The sequence below is a fragment of the Capra hircus genome, unplaced genomic scaffold (assembly GCF_001704415.2).
Source record: "Capra hircus breed San Clemente unplaced genomic scaffold, ASM170441v1, whole genome shotgun sequence".
In the NCBI taxonomy this organism is placed as follows: Eukaryota; Metazoa; Chordata; class Mammalia; order Artiodactyla; family Bovidae; genus Capra; species Capra hircus.
In genome coordinates, this window is record NW_017189568.1 from 1 (window position 1) to 20,801 (window position 20,801).

The following is a 20,801-nucleotide window of genomic DNA, read 5'->3' on the forward strand; positions in this document are numbered from 1 at the left end:
TAGGGCACGTAATAACAAAACTAGGTGCACGCGTGATCAGTGGCCCTTGAGTGTGCAGCGGGGCTGCCCCTGCGAGAAATGAACAGGCAGCCAAACGTGCGGCAGGACGACGCTCTGAGTCGTGCTCGGAGACGCAAGGCTCACCGGGCCCAGGATCTCGTCTGGATCCTTGGCGGAAGACCGATGACCGCCTGTTCCCCCCGCGGGTTTGCCGGGGGTTCACTCGTCCCCTCAGATCCTGTCGTGGAGGGAGGACCCCTTGAAGGCTTGCGGCAGTGAAGACGTGGCTTGGCTCTCGAAACGGTGGTGGAAGAGGGCTCCCACCGGCCCTGACGGCGCGGCTCCCGGTAGGTGCTGGCTTGGGAGTCGGGAGGCCAGCCTGACCCTGGTCCTCGGCGTGTCCCAGGTCACTGCACCGAGCGGGAACCTGGCGTGGACCCCCAGGGGCGGGCAACACACCAGGGCCATGGTGGGCCGCAGGCACGCGTCTCTCAGTATCTTCTGACTAACACTCCCCACCCTCATGGACCATGTCCTCAGCTTGCCATTACGACGGTCGGGTGAGGTCCAGGCCGCGCGCGGGACTGCCGCCGCCTCGCGGGCTCGCCGGCCGGGCCTGGGCTGGGCGGGCCGGGCCGGGCTGGGCGGCCGGCATATGAGGCGGCGGCCGGGACTGCCTCGGCCGCCGGGCTGGTGGCGCCGGGCCGGGGCTGGCCGGCTGGGCTGCGCTGGGCCGGGCGGGCTGGGCTGCGGCTGGGGGGAGGACCAAGCAGGCACCCAGGCCCTTGGTCCTTGGGGCGACTTAGACCTTGGACTTGAACGGCTGTGCGGCCCCTCCCAGCCACGCCGACCCTCCCTGAGGCCTGCAGGGTGTATAAGGGGCTCCACAGTTTCGAAGCTCCAGGCCCACAAACTGTGTGGGTGCCTCTCGGGCAGGATCCCTGGGCTGAGCATGCTCTCTGGCCAGGGCACCTGGACACTGGGGGGCTGGGCAGAGCCCCAGGACCCACCCACTCAATGCCAGCAGCATCTCCAACCCAGATTGTCTCCAGACTTGTCACATGTCCCCTGGGGCAGAATCCCACCCGCACTTGAGGGCTCTAGCCTTGTAGGAACCCCTCTTCACCGCTCCCTTGCGTGAGCCTGTGTGTGTGAAGCCCTGTTCCCCCCCCCGCCCCCGCCCCGTGGCCTCACTGGCCTTTCCTCTTTTCCATAAAGCCATCTTCTAGGGGAGGGATGAGGGACACCCGTTTCCTCCTCACCCTTGGTTCCTGGATGGGCAGATGCCCCTCCCGGGGTTTTTGGCCTGCTGGGCCCCCTGGGCTGAGCCTGACGGCCCCCACGGGGGCTCTGCTTGCTCGGCAGGGGTCCTGGTCTGCCAGGCGGGGGTGTTTTGGAGGCGCTGAGCCAGTACGTGGGAGGAGCGGGGCTTCATCATGCCTTTGGACCTTGGGGCGAAGGGCAGCTGCCACATTGGGGGGAATGTGGCTACCAACGCAGGCGGCCTGCGGTTCCTGCGATACGGCTCCCTGCGGGGGGACGGTCCTGGGCCTGGAAGTGGTGAGCTGGGGACACTTGCCGCCAGGCACTGGCCCTGCTTCCGGGGACCTGGCCAGACCTGCTCTGGCTCCCGGGTTGGTCCAGGGGCCTGGCCTTTCCCAGTGGTCGGCATGCAAGGTCTCTGGTGAGACCCCCTGGCTCAGAGGTCAGGTGCACCCTTGCTCCCATACACGGGCACCCAGGGTGCTGCAGGCCCAGCCTTGGTGCCACCTTCTCGGGCCTCAGGTGGGCAGCGAGGCCACCTTGGGGTGCAGCCTGGTCTCCCCTGGGCCTCACCCGGGCCGTGGGGGTTACACGCGGCACCCCGCTCTCTGGCTTCCCACGAGGCAACGATGCACCTCCTGCCCCACGAAGGGCTGCTGTGGGGGCTGTTCCCCTGAGCAGGTTCCCGGGTGGTGGCATTCCGCCCGCCAGCTCCCTGGGAGCCCGTGCCGCCACAGCTCCAGGGCTTTTCTAAAGCGTGGCCTCTGTGTTTGCCCACGGAGGGCGGGGGGCCGCTCCTGTCTGGTTAGCCGCAGGCCCCTGAGCTGCTCTCTGGCTGCAGGATGCTTCATCGCAAGTCTGCTGGCTTCTGCACGCTGTGCCGCTAAGCTTCTGACTAAATTCACCAGAGAGAGCATGACTGAGGCGCCTGTGGATGAGGAGTGCAGGGATGGGCACTGGTGCACTGCCTTTCCCTGCCTTCCTGCATCCTGGGTGCTTCGTGCTCCACCCGAGTGCTCCCTGCCTTCCTGCACCCGGGTGCTCCCTGCTCCACCTGGGTGCTCCCTGCCTTCCTGCATCCCGGGTGCTCCCTGCCTTCCTGCACCCCGGGTGCTCTTTGCCTTCCTGCACCCCGGGTGCTCCCTGCTGCTCCACCTGGGTGCTCCCTGCTCCACCCGAGTGCTCCCTGCCTTCCTGCACCCCGGGTGCTCCCTGCCTTCCTGCACCCCCTTCCTGCACCCTGGGTGCTCCCTGCTCCACCCAGGTGCTCCCTGCTCCACCCGAGTGCTCCTGGCTCCACCCTGGGTGCTCCCTGCTCCACCCGAGGTGCTCCCCGCCCCATCTGGGTGTTCCCCACTCAACCCAAGGTGTTCCCCCCGCCCCGTCCTGGTGCTCCCTGCTCTGCCCCAGGTGCTCTCCACCCTGCCCTGGGTGCTCCCCCGCCCCCCTCCTCTGCCCCAGGGCTCGCTCTCGGTGCACAGGATGGGTTGGCCACCCCAGGGCAGCGTGGGGCCAGTGCTGACGCCCTCTCTAGGTGCTGGCCGACGGAACCGTCCTGAACTGCCTCACGTCTCTGCGGAAGGACAACACGGGCTACGACCTGAAGCAGCTCTTCATTGGGTCAGAGGGCACCCTGGGGGTCATCACGGCCGTGTCCATCCTGTGTCCACCCAAGCCCAGCGCTGTGAATGTGGCCTTCCTCGGTAGGCGCCCTCCCCCAGCCTCCGGGGGATTCTTGGGCAGCACTGCCTGCAGCCACGCAGGCCGCCCCTCCCTTTCCTCTCGCCTCCCTCTCTCCCCATGGGCCGGGACCTGGCCTTGGTGCCAAGGTGGGGTCTGGACTGGGCGCGCTTTATTCTGTAAAAGGACCGGGGCTTCCTGCGTCTCATCCACCCGGTGTTTGTTATTCTTAAATAACAGCTTATGCTGTAGGGTAAAGACCAAAAGGAAGCAAAACCAAAAGAAGATAAATCAGGAGAGCCGGGTTTGATCCCTGGGTTGGGACTATCCGCTGGAGGAGGGCATGGCAACCCACTCCAGTGTTCTTGCCTGGAGGATCCCAGGGACAGAGGAGCCTGGCAGGGTGCGGTCCCTGGGGTCACACAGAGTCGGACGCGAGTGAATGACCTTCCTTCCCTCTCACTCACTCACTCATGCCGGAAGGTTCGCAGGGAAGCAGCGTTTGGTGCCAGGTCCAGGGCCGGGTCCGTTCATCTCAGGGCCCTTAGTCCACCTGGTGGGGCCAGCAGCTCGCCACCGTCTCTGCAGGCGCGTCGGGCCCCCCTCCAGCCGCGCGGCTTCTCGACTCCCCTGCCCCGAGTCCCTCTCCTGCCCCGGCCCCGCGACCTTGTCGTCCTGATGCCTTCTGTCGCGCTGGTCGTCACTGTAATTCCACGTTTGCTGTCCTGCGTCGGGCTTTCCCAGCCCCGCGCTGTGAACACATCCTGGTTGCTCCGTCACGGACGCCTGGGGCTGTGAGTCCCTGCTGAGTCCACGTGAGTCCGTGCGTGTCTGTCTGGCACGTCTCCCTCCTCCCCTTTCCTGGAAGGCGGCCCCGGCGTCTGGCGTCTCCGTCCTGTGGGAGCGGCGCTCCTCGCGGCTCCGGTGGTGGGTTGGCGTCCCCTGCGGCCGCCCTGAGGGGCTGTTTCTCTTTCTTTGGCCGGTGCAGAGATTTCCTCTTTTCCTTTGGTCTCTTATGGGTTCCAGTATGTCTCCTGTGAGAGTGCGTTCTTTTTCTTTCTGGAGCTTCCTAAGCGCCCCACTTCCAGAAGCTTCCCTCCACCCCGTCCTCAGCAGCCGCCCAGCCCTCTCTCCTCCCAGCACGGTGATGAGACGCACGAGGGGACCTTTCAGGCTGTCGGTCTCCACGTGTTGTAACCGCGTGGCTTTCCCTCCGGTCCCGCTCTGTGTTGCGTTCTGGAAGCTTCCCTCCGATCTGTCTCCAGTTCGCTCAGCTCCCTTTGCTGGGGTTCACAGGCCGCCCCTGGCTGCTCCTTGGGCCCACAGGGTGGGGCCCACCCCCACCCCCACCCCCACCCCCACCCCCACCCCCACCCCCTGACCATCCTCCCTGCCCTTCCCAGGACCCCTCAGGGCCTCCTCATCCCTGCCGGGAAGGGCCGAGCTCACCCCCCATGCCCACCAGGTCTTCTTGGCCCGCCCCGCCTGCCCGCACATCGATGTCCGTGCTCCGCCTTGGGCGCCTGGCAGCCAGCCCCGGGTGCTGGGGCGCCGTGGAGAGCTGGGGGCCGGGAAACGTGCCCTGAATGCTTGCGGGACCCGGGGTGTCAGAGACACAGCCGAGTTGCTTCCCGAGGGGCCCGTTTCTTCCCACGTGTTTGCGACTTTCCAAGTGGCCGTTGGCCGGGCGGGTTGGTTTTGCTGCTTGAAGGGCGGCTCGGGTGGCCCGTGGAGGCCCCGTGTCTGCCTGCCAGTCTGACTGCTCTCTCACCGTACCTGTTGCAGGCTGCCCGGGCTTTGCCGAAGTGCTGCAGGCCTTCCGTACCTGCAGGGCGATGCTGGGCGAGATCCTGTCCGCATTTGAGTTCATGGATGCTGAGTGCATGAAGCTGGTCAGGCTCCACCTCGGTCTCTCCTGCCCCGTGCAAGGTACTGCCCCTGCCTGCCTGTGGGCAGTGCCCGCCTCACCTTTTGCGCCATTTGGCATGTGGGCTGATGGAAGGTGCCAGGCCTCCAGCCCGTCCGTGGAGTGGAGGGGGCAGGAGGCGCGGCGGTTCTGGCCTCCCCGTCGCTGTTGAGGGCAGGGCTCTCCCTGAGATCCCTTCCCTGGCAGAGCTGGTTCAGATGCTGGCAGTTGTGCCGGAGCCCCGGGGTCTCTGGAACAGCCGGACGCAGTCAGGACCCTCCGCCGGCTCCTCAACTGGGAGAAGTGTCCCCCCAAAACGTGCCAGCCCCCAGAGCTCAGCCAGCTCCTTCCAATTTAGCTGACGAGCTTGTCACGCCTGGTTCTTGAGTCCACGCGCTGTGTGCGTCTGGGTAAACCCACACAGCTGCAGGTCCTGGCACTCTCACTCCTGAAAACGACCAGAGGAAGCAGCCCTGGTCTCACCCCAGGCCGCCCTCACGGAACCGCAGCCCTCAGCAAGGGCACTGCTTCTGCCCGTTCTGGAGGCTGCAAGCCCAGGACCAGGGCTCCACGGGGGCTGGGTGAGGTGGGGGCCCTCACGTGGCATCTTCTCTATGTGTGAGGGCCTGGAAAAGTGGAGGGTCCCTTGGGGTGGGGTGGGAAGGTCCCTGGGTGGGAGGGGAGTCTCTAATGGGATGGAGGGCCCCTGGGGGCATGGAGGTCCCCTGGGGGTTTTGAGGGCCCCTGGGGGGTGTTAAGGGCCCCTGGGGGTATGGAGGGTCCCTGGGGGGTGTGGAGGGTCCCTGGAGGTGTTGACAGCCCCTGGGGGGTGTGGAGGCCCCTGGGGCATGGAGGGTCCCTAGAGGGTGTGGAGGGTCCCTGGATGGACAGAGGGCCTCTGGGGGTGTGGAGGGCCCCTGGGGGGTATGGAGGGTCCCTGGGGGATGTTGAGGGCCCCTGGGGGATGTTGAGGGCCCCTGGGGAGTGTGGAGGGTCCCTGGGGATGTGGAGGGCCCCTGGGGGTATGGAGGGTCCCTGGTGGGTGTGGAGGGTCCGTGGAGGTGTTGACAGCCCCTGGGGGATGTGGAGGGCCCCTGGGGCATGGAGGGCCCCTGGGGGTGTGGAGGCCCCTGGATGCACAGAGGGCCCCCGAGGAGTCATCCACCACGGCAGGCAGCACACCTCTACTCAACCCGCGGTTTGATGAGAGGAGCCCCACCCTCCACTGCACGATCCCGACCCCAGCATTCCGGCTCTGCCTTGTCTCCGGGGGGCACTGTTTCTCTTACAGTGAAGGACCTGTCTTTAGCCACAGTAGCCGGTGGCTGCTCTGTGGGTGACCCCAGCATGTCGGGAGGTGCTGGAGCTCCCTGGCCCCAGCGGTCCCGCCCCGGCCTTCCCCTGACTGCCTCCCCCTGCTCACCCTGCCTCTGCGCTTCCAGAAAGCCCCTTCTACGTCCTCATTGAGACGGCGGGCTCCGGGCCGGGGCATGACGCTGAAAAGCTGGGCTGCTTCCTGGAGCAGGTGCTGGATTCAGGGCTGGTGACCGACGGGACCCTGGGCAGCGACGAGAGGAGGATCAAGGTGGGCGATGACCACCCCGCCCCCGCCACCGCTAAAGTGAGAGGGGCTGCGGCCGGGGACCTACCTGCCGGCCGCCTCACTGAAACATACTTGGTGTCTGGGCCTGTGGACAGGGGGCGGCTGGGCAGGGCGTGGGGGGCTCCCTGGGAGGGGCTTCACCAGAGGGTGAGGAAGGTGGGCCTGGCATGGAGGAGGCTGCTATCACCGTGTGGGCGTGGGAGCTGGGGGGCCACGGTCACCGTCCAGGGACCTGGGGCCTTGGGGGCTGCTACCCATCCTGTTCTCACCTGGCCCTCTGGTCTGGGTTCCTCGGAGGTGAGGCCCTCACCTCCTGACACAGGATTTCAGTCCTGCTCCTCGTGACCCGCCACCGCCTGTCCTTCCTGCCAGCCACTCCCTCCTCTCCTTCCTGTGAGGCTGGGCTTGCTGGGCTGAGTCCTGGGGGTGGGGGGATGGGGGAGATGGGAGCTGAGTCCTGGGGGGATGGGGGAGATGGGGGCTGAGTCCTAGGGGTGGGGGGGATGGGGCTGAGTCCTGGGGGGGATCGGGGAGATGGGGCTGAGTCCTGGGGGGATGGGGGAGATGGGGGCTGAGTCCTGGGGGTGGGGGATGGGGAGATGGGAGCTGAGTCCTGGGGGATGGGGGAGATGGGGGCTGAGTCCTGGGGGGGATCGGGGAGATGGGAGCTGAGTCCTGGAGGGGGTGGGGCTGAGTCCTGGGGGGGGTGGGAGCTGAGTCCTGGGGGGGGATGGGGGAGATGGGGGCTGAGTCCTGGGGGTGGGGGGGATGGGGCTGAGTCCTGGGGGGGGATGGGGCTGAGTCCTGGCAGGGGATCGGGGAGATGGGAGCTGAGTCCTGGGGGGGATGGGGGCTGAGTCCTGGAGGGGGTTGGGGCTGAGTCCTGGGGGTGGGGGGGATGGGGCAGATGGGGGCTGAGTCCTGGAGGGGATGGGGGCTGAGTCCTGGGGGGGGTGGGGGCTGAGTCCTGGGGGGATGGGGGCTGAGTCCTGGAGGGGATGGGGGCTGAGTCCTGGAGGGGGTGGGGGCTGAGTCCTGGAGTGATTGGGCCTGTGTCCTGGAGGGGATGGGGCCTGTTTCCTGGGGGGCATAGGGGCTCAGTCCTGGGGGGATGGGGCCTGTGTCCTGGGGGCATAGGGGCTCAGTCCTGGGGGAGATGGGGCCTGTGTCCTGGGGGCATAGGGGCTGAGACCTGGGCCATGGCCCCCTCTCCCCACCAGGGCCCAGTGCTGGGGCTTGCCCCCCATGCTTGCCTTGGTTCCCACTGAACGCGCTTGCCTGGGAATGAGGAACCTCTGGGCCTCAGGCCTGAGAACCGGGCCCTGCCCGCTCTGGGCACAGGGCCCACGTCTTCTGATGGAGGGCCCAGGTCCAGCGGCCCCCGCTCCGTCTGGGTGCATTGAGCTCCAGGCTGCTGTGTGGAGCGGGCGGAGCTAGAGCAGGGCTCCTGGGCCGTCTGCCGGGGGAGGGGTCCCACCCCAGGGTCACACCGCCTACCTTGATGCCCCGTTCTCAAGCGTTGGTGTCCGGGGCCCTGGTGGAGACACAGGGTGGGGGTCGGGGGTGTTTGAGCCTGGATGGGTTACAGAGCAGCGTTAGCTGTGCAGGTGTACAGAGGTGTTGCAGACGGAACGTTCTAGAGAGACTGGGTTCTAGAGAGACTGGGTTTGGAGCGGTGGGTGAGGTGGGTAGACAAGGGGCCTGCAGCTCTGTGGCCGCGCTGGGATGTGAGGGTTTGAGGAGGCCGCACAGCGCGGGCGGGGCTGCTGGGCTCAGGCCAGGCATGTGGCCAGGCCCCAGGCACGGGAGGAGCGTCAGGTCACGATGAAGTTCGGGGCACCCAGGCGTGGGAAGGGCGTGACCCACAGTGCTGAGCAATTGGGGAAACGCAGACGCCCAGTGGGTATCCCGTGCTGGCGAGGAACTGTTCCTTACTCAGGGGTGATTATTGCACTGTGGGCTTGTTAAAAAAGAAATGAAGAAAATGATGTTTTCCCTTACCCAGAAAGCTGCCTCGCCTCGAGGTTTCCTGAGACATGGAGGTGGGATGTGGAGGATGAGGGGTGATGAGACGGGACAAGCCTGGGGACCCCCTCCCGGGCCGTCTGTGACGAGACAGGACATCGTGGGGCACTGGGAAGGGCGTGTGGCCGTGCTGAGGTCTCTGCCTGTGTCCCCGAGCTCCCCCCGCCCTGCCGGTCCTGAGGTCACAGGGTCAGCACTAATTGTCCCCGAGGGGCCCTGGGTGTCTGCCCTCAGGGGCCCGCCTGGCCACGTCTGGGGCCCCCGTCCAGTGTGGGTTCTCGGAAGCCGTGCCCTTGTCACGGCGTGGGATGTTTTTGTCACCTGAGGGTTCCCTCCCGACCCTGGGGTCACCCCGCAGCCCTGCCCGCTCGGGGTAACGGTGCCCGTACCTCCTCCAGATGCTGTGGGCACTCAGGGAACGGATCACCGAGGCCCTGAGCCGTGACGGCTACGTGTACAAGTACGACCTCTCGCTGCCTCTGGACAGGCTCTACGACCTCGTGGGTGACTTGCGTGCCCGGCTCGGCCCGAGCGCCAAGCACGTGGTGGGCTACGGCCACCTGGGTGAGCACAGCCCGCGGGATCGGGGGCGTGCCTGGGGCGTCCCGAGAAGGCCTGCTCGGGAAGGCCAGCCCTGGGAGCGCGGGCTTGGAGCTTGGCTGGGGCGGGGGCCCGGCCTGATCACGGGGGTCTCCTGTTTGAGGATGAGCTCTGACCCAGCCCTCCCTCCAGATGAAAGGGTCTTAAAGCTATTTCCGGTCATTATTGTATGCAGAAGAGTCACGCTTGTAAGTTATTGATTCACAGGAAGGAGCAATTTCATCCCCCTCGATTTTCAGCAGCTTTTGGGACCGGCTGTCCCAAAGCCCCGTCTGTTCACAGGTGTGGGGGTGACTTCTGCCTGGGGCCTCCGCTGTCCTTTCCATAGGGTGGGCTCAGTTCTGCCTCCTGGGACTGTATGTGGGGGCCCTGAATGCATCACGTGGAGGAATTCCACTCTGGAAATTGAGCGTGATTGCTGATTTGCTGAATGCTCTTTCTGCGTCTGCTCGGGTGCCGGGCTCTGGTTTCCCGTTGACCCCTGGGGCTCATCTCTCTGGACCTGGGGTCGAGTGGGTCTGTGTGTCCGGGTCAGCCCAGCGTGACCGGGACCCTTCTATGTCTTGTCTGACCCTTTTACTGACCCCGTGGAGGAGCTCCTCCATCCTGCCCTATCAGGTTCCCTTTGTCTGTCCAGGCTGGAGGTTGGTCTCAGAGTCATAAAGCAACCTGGGGGTCATCTCTGGAAGCGTCTGGCAAGTTGAGATTACCTCCTCTTTGAATATTTAGTAGCTTGCAGGTGAAGGTACTTGGGCCTGAAGTTTTTGGTGGGGAATTTTTTTTAGGAGATGGACGCTCACAAAGCACTTTCTTTCATAACTTCAGGACTCTCCCAGCTTACCTTTCCTTCAGAATTGACTTTGTTCATTTTTTTTCTGGCCTTTTGTCCGTCTCTTCTAAGATCCTGAGTGTTCTGGCATTACGTTGTTCTTATTATCCTTTGTGCCGTGTCCAGCACTTGCGGAGGGGGACCGTCTAAGTCCGGATTTGGATGGTTTCTTCTCTATGTACAACCCGAAGGTTGTGAGTTCAGTTTTATCTGGGACCGTACTGAGAGCTCTAGGCGGGGAGCGGGCTCTCGGACGGTGCAGAGGGGCTGCTCCCGGAGGCAGAGGAGCAGCCAGGATACATGGGAGCGTTGTGCTGGGGCAGAAAAGCCCGTGAGTCAGACATCACAGTTACTGCTCCTCACAAGCAGGCGTGCCAGGGTGCTGGGCAGACGCGGGCGTCTGGGCCGGGAGAGCCCCATTCCGCGTGGCTCTCAGCTGTCTCAGGCCAGGGTGCATCCTGGCTTCCGCACAGGGCTGTGGGCGCAGGGGCTGGTGGCTGGGCCCCCGTGACTGGGAGAGGGGACTGGCCGCAGGGGCTGGCCGTGGGCCCCCGTGACTGGGAGAGGGGACCGGCCGCAGGGGCTGGCGGCCGGGCCCCTGTGACTGGGAGAGAGGGGCGGCCCCGTCCACACCGTTCTCTCTTGCTCGGGCGCTTGTTGCTTTTGCAGTCTCTCCACGGTCAGCGCTGGGCCTTGCTGGTCTTTCCCATTGCAGCTTCTGTGTTTGGCGCTTTTCTCTTCTCCACCTTCAGGCGTTGCTGCTGCTTTTCTGACTATAATTAAACACGTAGCTCACTGATTTTCAGCCTTTCTGCTCTTCAGTGTATTTAAATTTCCCTCCGTGTAAGCACACAGGTTGTGTTTGCTGGTTTTAAAAAGTACCTATTTCTTGCCTTCTCAGACTTGGCAGCATCCAGGAGCGCCCACAGGAGTCAGGAGGGCCAGACCCGGCTCCAGGCCGTTGCGTCCTGTGACCGAGGCACTGGCCCTGCACGCCCCGTACTTCCGCCCGCTCGGCATCTGCTCCCCTGGGTGCTCAATGCCACCCCCCTGCAGAGGAGTGGGTCGGGGACGCAGGGTGCCTCCCTCTGTCCCGTCTGCCGCTGGCCGGGGGCTCCCCCTGTCTGAGGGCACTCTCGTCATCTTTCTGTTCTGAATGCTTTCTGATTTCCCTCATCATTGCTTCTCTGACCCACGAGGTGGGCAGAACTGTGTATTTTGACTTCCAAACATGCGGGAGTTTTCCATCCACTTGAAGGCTGTGGCTTGCTGTTGGCCGTGTGGTAGATGGGGGACTGGGTGGAGAGCGCCGTGGGTGGAAGTATGGTCCCTGCCTGGGGCACCGCCAGTCTCCCCAGCCATTTGCCGGGTGCTGAGAGCAGACCCTCTGGATCCAGCCTGCCCTCTGCGCCGCTGGCAGCCGGAGCCCGCTTGGCTGTCAGCTGCCGAGCGAGCCCCCTGCCCCTGAGGTGAGGGTGGGCCCCCTTTTGGTGCCTCGGCTGCTTCTGAAGGTGGAGACTTGGGCTGTCAGTTCGATGCCAAGAGGCCGGCCTCTGTGCACCAGTGCCAGATCGAATCTCAGAGGCAGAGTTGGGGCAAAGTAATAAAAAATAGATTCATTGCTCTGTCAGGCCGGGGTGGCACGGTGGGCTCCTGCCCCTGAACTGTGTCCCAAGCTGGGAGGATCTGGTGAGGAGTTTATGGGGTCAGCACAGGGAAGGGTTGATGATAGGGACCAGGGTGTGAGCAGGACCTGCACTCCCCTAGCCTGGTGGATGATAGGGACCAGGCTGTGAGCGGGGCCTGCACTCCCCTAGCCTGGTGGATGATACGGACCAGGGTGTGAGCGGGGCCTGCACTCCCCTAGCCTGGTGGATGATAGGGACCAGGCTGTGAGCGGGACCTGCACTCCCCTAGCCTGGTGGATGATAGGGACCAGGGTGTGAGCGGGGCCTGCACTCCCCTAGCCTGGTGGATGATAGGGACCAGGCTGTGAGCGGGACCTGCACTCCCCTAGCCTGGTGGATGATAGGGACCAGGCTGTGAGCGGGACCTGCACTCCCCTAGCCTGGTGGATGATAGGGACCAGGCTGTGAGCGGGACCTGCACTCCCCTAGCCTGGTGGATGATAGGGACCAGGCTGTGAGCGGGACCTGCACTCCCCTAGCCTGGTGGATGATAGGGACCAGGCTGTGAGCGGGGCCTGCACTCCTTTAGCCTGGCCTCAGGTGTCTCCTGAGCTTCTCCAGATTAGCAAACTGGGATCCTCTGTGGAATGAAGAACCTGACAGCTTCTACTTACAGGGGCGCTTAGTTCTGCAAAGCTCAAAGATACTGTCAAATGCGTCCCTTGAGGTGCAGCTGAAACCACGTACCTCAGGTTTGGACTGGAACCCATGTGGTGGGGGCAGGGAGTCGAGCCCAGGCAAAGTCCACGGTCTTTTTTCCTTGTCTTTTTAAATTTCTTTCCATGTGCTATGTGACTTTGGGTTTCCCCACTGGCTCAGCGGTAAAGAGTCCGCCTGCAGTCCAGGAGCGCAGGAGCCTCAGGTTCGATCCCTGGGTCAGGAAGACCCCCTAGAGGATGGCCTGGCAACCCACTCCAGCATTCTCGCCTGGAGAATCCCAGGGACAGAGGAGCAAGCTAAATATAGTTCATGGAGTCGCAAAGAGTCAGGCACGGCTGAGCCGCTGAGCAGCAGCGTGCGTGTGGCGCTGAGACGCCACGGGTTCGCTTTGGGCTGCGCTAGGCTTCACTGCTGGGTGGGCTCCCGCCAGGTGTGGGAAGTGGGCTTCTCTCGTTGCAGAGCACAACTCTAAGGGCGCCTCTAGAGCGCACAGGCTCAGGAGCTGCCGTGCTTAGTTGCCCTGCAGTGTGCGGAATCTTCTGGGGCCAGGGATCAAGCCCACGTCCCCTGCGCTGGCAGGCAGAGTCTTAACCCCTGGACCACTGGGGAAGTCCACCCATGGTCTTTTAACTAAGGTTGCACACCTGGTCTCAGGACTTAATGACGCTCAGATTTTTGATGTCTCGTGGCAGAAAGGATGCAATGAGAGACAGAATGGTCAGCAGGACGCGGGTTCGTTTAGAGAGGGGCGCGCTGCACAGTGTGGGCCATCTCAGAAGGGGAGAGTCCCCCATCTGTGGGGCGGCCAGTAATCTCACAAGCTAACGAGTGGGAGGGTTATCCCAGCTGTTTCAGGGGAGAGGCGGAGGTTTCCAGGAAGTGGATCACGGCCGACTTCTTGGTCTCTGTGGGTCGCCCTTGGGCCTGTCATGCTGGGACGAGTGCTGACGTGTTGCGATGATGTGTACCGAGGCCCAAGGTCTAGTAGAGGCTGACTCATAGCCATCTTGGGCCCACCTGGCGCTGATTGTTAGACCATCTCATTCTTTTCTTTTCTTTCCTTTTTTTTTTTAGTTTTTATTTTTTAAATTTTGAAATCTTTAACTCTTACATGCGTTCCCAAACATGACGCCCCTCCCACCTCCCTCCCCGGCTCATTCTTTTCAAGGCCGCCCGAGCCCTGCCCCTGCTGCCCTGCTGTGCCTGCCTGCCCCTCCCTGTCTCTGCGCCCCTCCCCTCCCTGATTAGCAGCCGCTCCAGTCTGCCCTTTGGAGCTCAGGGAAGGTCGTGGAGGCCGAACAGAGAGAACCCACAGGGTGCTGCTCATTTTCAGGTAGTTCGACTTGTGGGGCATTTTAGCAAAGAGCAGTACCTCTTTGGAGACAGCATGGATGAAGGAAGAGGACGGATGTTCAGGGGCAAATTGTGGGAAGGTTTATAAACACGCAGGAAACTGGCGGACACGAGTCTCATGTAGGCCAAGCCCGGAGCTGTCCTGGGTGGTGGCCCTGCCCTTGCTGGGGCCTGGGGACACCTTCACACACTCTCGTCCTGCTTCCACGTGGATGGAGGGCAGGGGGCTGTTCTGTGTGTCTTTCTTCTCAGTTACCTTCAGCTCAAAATAACCCTCATGCCAAATGGCCCGTCTTGAGGTGGCATGTTTCGCTGCCCCTCATTCACAGAGACTGTGCAGTGACCTGGGTCGGCCTCACTTTGGGCCTTCTCTTTGTCCCTTGTTTCTTCTATTTTTTTTTGCTCTGAATTGTTACCTTCTTTGCCAACAAAGGTCCATTTAATCAAAGCTATGGTTTTTCCAGTAGTCATGTATGGAGGTGAGAGTTGGACTATAAAGAGAGCTGAGTGCCGAAGAATTGATGCTTTTGAACTGTGGTGTTGGAGAAGACTCTTGAGAGTCCCTTGGACTGCAAGGAGATCCAACCAGTCCATTCTGAAGGAGATCAGCCCTGGGATTTCTTTGGAAGGAATGATGCTAAAGCTGAAACTCCAATACTTTGGCCACCTCATGCGAAGAGTTGACTCATTGGAAAAGACCTTGATGCTGGGAAGGATTGGGGGCAGGAGGAGAAGGGGACGACAGAGGATGAGATGGCTGGATGGCATCACCGACTCAATGGACATGAGTTTGAGTGAACTCCGGGAGATGGTGATGGACAGGGAGGCCTGGCGTGCTGCAGTCCATGGGGTCGCAAAGAGCTGGACACGACTGAGCGACTGAACTTAACTGAACTGAATTACCTTCTTTTGGTTGGTGTTTTATCTCATAGAGTTTGTTTCCATTTACTAATAAGAAATTATGCCCGTCTGTTCTTTCAGCAGTATCCCTAGAATTGTATCTTTATCAGGGTGGTGGTGGTGCTGTTAAGTCGCTTAGTTGTGTCTGACTCTTTGTGACCCCCCAGACTGTAACATGCCAGACTTCTCTGTCCTCCACTGTTTTCTGGAGTTTACTCAAATTTGTCGGGAGCCGCGTTAGGCATTACTGACAAAATGGAGGCATGGTCCCAACCCCCTCTCTTTGTCCTGCAGGCACAGACCCGGCATGAAGGAGTTAGGCCTTGTGATTTTGACTTGTATTTTCCTCTCCTTGGCTGAGTTGACTGAAAAGGAATATTAAGGTGCTTATTGTTCTTGAGGGGAGTATGAGAAGGTACAAAGCCTTCTGCAGCTGTGCTCAGAAAATAATCCATAAAGTTAGTCATTGACATTTGTTCAAGGACTTTTACAAAAGAGTGTTCCAGGATGAGCACATAGGCCGCAGCTTGAGGCCACGGGAAGGATTGCTATCTGAAGCCTGTTTGTGAGGAAAATGTTTATGGCAAAGGAGTTTACTGTGTTTAGGGCTTAGAAATAATTAAAATAGTTAGAAGTTGAAGATTTAAGGAATGTTTTAATGTTCGCATGTTTTACTATAGCTTATAGAGGTTAGGAATTTTAGAGATACTATAGCTAGAAGCCTTTTTAAGAGATAGTGAGCTCAGGATGTTAGGGGTTAAACAGGATTTAGAAAGATGAGAAATAAACTGAGGAGGGTAGCATGAGTTACAGTGTAATCACAAGGTAACTATAGGACAATAGGAGGTGGATAATAGATGGTAAAGCTGATTCCGAGAGAATCGCTGAAGCAGGAGCTCTGTTTGAAGGGCAACAGTCATTTACGGAGATCATAAATCTGGGTGAGGGGGATCTGAAAATGTCAAACCTCTGACCTGATGTTTTTGTAAAAGCGTAAAAGAGAATCTTAAGCTTGAAATAAGCAGGCAGTCCAAGGAAACTGAGAGGCTGCGTTGTTTCTCGCCGACACCGCTCGCCCCTTGCGGTTGAACCCCTGGCTGCTGGAGCTGGACTCTGGCACAAACTCATGTCCTCTGAGTCGGTGATGCCATCCAGCCACCTCATCCTCTGTCGCCCCCTCTCCTGCTGCCTTCAGTCTTTCCCAGCATCAGGGTCTTTTCCAGTGAGTCAGCTCTTCTCATCAGGTAGTCAAAGGATTGGAGTTTCAGCTTCAGCATCAGTCCTTCCAATGAATACTCAGGACTGATTTCCTTTAGGATGGACTGGTTGTGTCTCCTTGCAGTCCCAGGGACTCTCAAGAGTCTTCTCCAGCAGCACAGTTTGAAAGCATCAATTCTTCAGCGCTCAGTTTTCTTTAGGGTCCAGCTCTGCCGTGTGTACATGACAACTGGAAAAACCAGAGCTTTGACTGTAGGGACATTTGTCAGCAAAGTGACCTCTGATCTCTAATACACTGTCCATATTTGTCATAACTTCCTTCCAAGGAGCAAGCATCTTTTAATGTTATGGTGCGTCACCATCTGCCATGATTTTGGAGCCCCCCTGAAATAAAGTCTGTCCGTTTCCACTGTTTCCCCTTCTATTGGCCATGAAGTGATGGGGCTGGACGCCATGGTCTCCCTGAGCCTCAAGCCGCTACTTCAGTCTCCTCTTTGACCCTCATCAAGAGGCTCTTCAGTTCCTCTTCACTTTCTGCCTTCAGAATGGTATCATCTGCATGTCTGAGGTTGTTGATATTTCTTCTGGCAAAGTTATCAGGGTGTCCTACCTTAAAAGCGGTGGAGATTAATCAGTATCATGACCCTCTCCCCAAACAGTGTGGCGACCTGTGTGTCAGCTTGGCTGGGCTGTGCGCCCAGCTGCTTGGTCAGACGTCAGTCTGGATACTGTGAAGACAGTTTTAAGATGAGATTAGCATTTATCCACAGACCTTGAGTAAAGCAGGTCACCCTCCCCATGTGGGAGGGTCTCACCTGATCAGCTGAAGGCCCGGGCCACAGGACACGGACATCCCCAACGGAAGAGGCCTTTGGACCGGAACTGCAGCCTCAGCTCGTCTCTGGGTGTCCACTTGCTGGTCGGCCCTGCGGATGCTGGGCTAACCATGTCCCCACAATCATCTGGGCCAGTTCCTTAGAGTCAGCTCTCTGTCCCCCACCGCCAGGACACCGCTGTTCCCCTGAGAGCCTGGGCCTGGGGCCTGCCCCTTGGGTGCCGTCACCCGCTCCTGGTTGCTGTGTCTGGAGTGTGCCCCAGCACCGTGACGCTCCCCAGCCCTGGTGGTGGTGCTGCTGTTACCGCCGTGTGAGCCCGTGTCTGACCAGACTCAGCCACACTGCGGGTCCGTCTCTGACCTGGTGTCACAGCCCGGCCTTTGGAGCTTCCTGTGGTCTGGGGAGGCAGGTGGCAGCGGGCCGCGGATTTTCTTGGCTTGAACGTGTCTGCACTCTGCTGTTCAGTGGCTTCTCCGCAGTGAACTGTGAGACTCTGGTCTGACAGTCCTGCTCTCTGCAGAGTGCAGGCGTCGCGGGGCCAGCGTGCTCCACGGAGAGAAGTCCGCTCTAAGATCTGTCCCTACTCCTGGGGTTCCTTGGCTCCTCTCAGCGCTGTCCAGCTGGGTCAGTGTCTGTCAGCTGGAGCCTGTGGGCTCTGCCTCCGGACGCCGCTCCCCTGTTGTCTCTGCGGACACCGTCTCCCCGCCCTCCGGGGCGTCCCCCGCGGGCTCACGGCGCGTCCCCTCTCCCGTCTGAGGCCCCAGGCCTCTGCGGGCTTGTCTGCTTTGCATCCCGCTACATCTCTCTCTGGTCGTTGACATTTCAGTGACCTTCTTTTTCGTTTCTAGAAGATCGACCTGGCTGTTTAAAAGCTCTCTCTGGTCCGTGTCTCATACGTTTTCTCTTGTGTTTCTTTAAGCACATGAGCCGTTTATCTTCTTTTTGGGAGTCGCTGCGTCGCAGGCCCTCGTGGGTCTTGCCATCACGGCTTCCTTTCTGCGTGTTTGTGATGTTTGTCTTAGGCTTTGTGTGGCGTGTGTGTGTCTCAGGCTGTTATCTGTGGGGATTACTGGAGGCTGAGTTGGAGGCAGTTTGCGTGTGCAAGACGTGGGGAGGGCCCCGGGGCCGTGTGGCTCCCCCAGGCCCTGAAGGGGCTGCTGGTGTCGGCGAGGATCAGAGGAGCCCAGCTTCTCTCTCTGCAGGGCTTCCCTTGTTTCCAGAGCCTTCACCCCAGCTGTGTTGCGGGAACCACGTTTGGTGGGAGACAGGTCCCTGGTTTGCTCCCTACATTTGACAGACGTGCATGGAGGAGGGGGCATAGAAGTCTCAGGTCGTAGGGTCAGTGGTCCAAGGTCACTGGGTCAGAGGCTGCAGGTCACCCGGTCAGTGGCCTCCTGGGTGCTGGGGGACCTGGGTCTGTGGCGGCCTCAGTGGTCCAGCTGGGCTCACGCAGGTTGGGCAGATGTTTGTCTCAGGCGGGGGCCCTCGGGGAGGGGGGCTGTGCGGGTGGGGTGGGGGGCTGCGGAGAACTCAGAGAGAAACGTGTGTGCAGCTGGGGGCGCTGCAGCCCCTGGAGCAGGGGAGTGACCACCCCAGGTCAGCGGCCAGTGGTGTGAAGGGCGGCGGGGTGGGGCAGGGGGCTCTTGGGAGTGGGGGCCTCGGGGAGGAGAGGGCCTCAAGGGGCCGAGGAGGCCCTGCTGACCTGTCCATGCCTGCCCCTCCAGGGGATGGCAACCTGCACCTCAACGTGACGGCCGAGACCTTCAGCGCATCCCTGCTGGGCGCCCTGGAGCCCTACGTGTATGAGTGGACGGCGGGGCAGCGGGGCAGTGTTAGCGCCGAGCACGGCCTGGGCTTCAAGAAGAAGGACGTCCTCGGCTACAGCAAGCCCCCCGAGGCGCTGCAGCTCATGCGGCAGCTCAAGGCCCTCCTGGACCCCAAGGGCATCCTGAACCCCTACAAGATGCTGCCCACCCACGCCTGACGGCCCCCTGCAGCCAGACTGGGGGGCCTCCATCTGGTCTTGGCGTTGCCCGTGGGGTGGCCCCGCAGAGCCTGCAGCAGGCTGGACGACTGGCCGCTTGGTCCAGGGGGCCAGAGCTCAAAGCCCAGGCCACACGGCTCTCTCGGCAGGAGTCTCCCAGAGCCCCGCTGTTCTGTTGGGTGGACAGAGAGCTGTCCATCCACTATGCCTGCCTGCTGGACAGACATGCCATCCCTCCGCAGGTCCTGGACAGGCTGGGTGGGCGCATGGTTCTGCCCACTCGGGGTCAACCAGGTCACCCCTGGTTGCCTGTGGCCCGTGGGATCCTGCCTTGTGGGGTACATCCCTGAGAGGGCAGTCGTCCCACTGGTCCCCCACTTGGCGCAAGCCTCTGAGGGGCCTCAGGCAGAGGGGACGAGCTCCACGTGGGTGATGGGGCAGAGGCGGGTCCATTCACGCTCTGACCAGCAGAGCCGAGACATCAAGCAGTTTCTGGACGACAGCTGGTCCCTTTTGAGCCAGAGGAACAGGCGTGCCCACCCTGGGTATGTTGCGTCCCTGTTTGCTAGAAGGCCCAGAGGTTCAGAAGCCAGCCACCCGTTTCCCACACTTGCTGTGACGCGTCCATGGAGATGTCTTTCCGGTTCTGCTCTGACCACAAACGTCAGTAGCGCTGGGTGAGAAGCCCCGCCAGCCACAGGCATCCTGTCACCCCAAGCGGGTGCTCCCCTGGGGCAGCTGCTGGGGCTTGGAGACAGTCTGAGAGGCTGCACTCGCCTTCTTTCTGGTGCCGTGAGCTTCTAATAAAAGTGTAGTTAGCCAGCATCCTCTCCTCCCTTTTGTTCCTAGGAAAGTGGCCTCAGCTTATGGGCGCCCGTGTACTGCGTTCTTGAGCGCTGGAAATTCAAGGCCCTGGGGCCTGACCACCCGTGTGTGGGGGCATCCCTGCCCCAGCCCCTGGCCCCACACCATGTCCCCCGTCCTGCGCTGTGTGACTGGGAGGCCCGCCTCATCAGGCCCTGAGGTGTGGCCTCACGTGGCTTCCTAAAGCGGTCAGGTCTGTTTGCAGTGTGCAGTGGGGCCTTTGTGGTGCAGGGAGGCTTCCCATAAGAAGTGTTAGGGCTCAGCACGTTTATTTTAGAGAATTAAAGTAAAATGCATAAATTATTAGAAGGCTTAACAATTGGAGGCATTTTCTGCTATAGCAACAGTGGGGCTTTGAGAAGGAGGCTTAGTGACTGGGGGTGGGAGGGAGCAATGGCAGGGGAAACCCCCGCTTCCTTGCAGGACAAAGCTGGCCCACCCGAACGTCAAAAAGTGAAGCGGCAACCACTGGCCCTGCAGTTTGCCACTGGGGCTCACCCTGCAGTGTTGACCTGTGCACACACAGGGCACGCGGGCACACGGCAGTGAGCCGTTCCCCCAGGCCACGCACGGAGCACTGTGTGCAGCTGGGCTCAGTCAGCGGCTGCTCGCTGGCCGTGCGCCTGTTGAGGAGGAGGCGAGTGCGGCCCTTGAGGCCCTTGGGGGAGAGGAGGGGGCAGAGGGCAGCTCACTGCTGCTTCCCAGTAAGGACGCTGACCCTTGGACACCACTTCCAACAGAACCTTCCTGCGTGGAGACCGTGGCTGGGGCTCACTTTGCGGAGGGTCTGGAGGTGGGGTCTGGTGGGGAGGAGACGTCATCTATACCTCTAGAGGGTTTGCCTTCTTTTTCTGCTGGGAGCAGGTGCAGTCGTATTATCAAACCTGGACGTGCCAGGCACAGGCTGACTCGGGTCCCACAGCTCTGCTGGGCTGGATGGCTGAGTCAGCCCTGGGCTGCAGCCTGCCCTCAGCTGGCTCCAAAGGGGCCATGAGCCCAGCCCCCAGTGCCACGGCTGGCTGGAGGCCCCCTGCTTGGTCAGGGTCCCCTGGCTGTGGAAGGGGTACATCCTGGGGGAGACGGGTGTTCTCCTTGGGGGGGTCTTGGCTCAGCAAGACTTCAGGGCACTGGCCAGGGGCCTCTGTCCAGGCCCCAGGCCCCGAGAGGTATCAGGTGACCTGTGAGAGCCTTCCTGGACTGGGGGCTCTGGGCCACCCAGGGGCTCTGGGGCCCTCCTGCCTTGCTGGCCCTGGCGGTGGGTTCTGTCCTCTTCCCGCCGTCCTGGGCTCGGCCCACGGCCCATGGGGCTGCCCGAGCGCCTTGGGGCTGGTCTCTGGTCCTCAGCCTCCAGCGGGCGGCCCTGCGGCTCGGCCTCTGACTCTGGAAGCCGGG

The 20,801-nt window shown here is 61.5% G+C and overlaps 1 protein-coding gene across 1 annotated transcript; it reads left to right on the forward strand.

Moving 5' to 3' along the window:
* Positions 1–78: 78 nt before the first annotated feature.
* LOC102191395 (D-2-hydroxyglutarate dehydrogenase, mitochondrial) lies at positions 79–19,370 on the forward strand. Its single transcript, XM_018044473.1, is given in 10 exon segments — positions 79–189; positions 236–347; positions 572–713; positions 1,412–1,535; positions 1,537–1,560; positions 2,798–2,966; positions 4,729–4,872; positions 6,292–6,434; positions 8,876–9,041; positions 18,286–19,370. Coding segments are annotated over 10 exon segments (1,395 nt in total). The 3' UTR covers positions 18,546–19,370.
* The last annotated feature ends 1,431 nt before the right edge of the window (positions 19,371–20,801 follow it).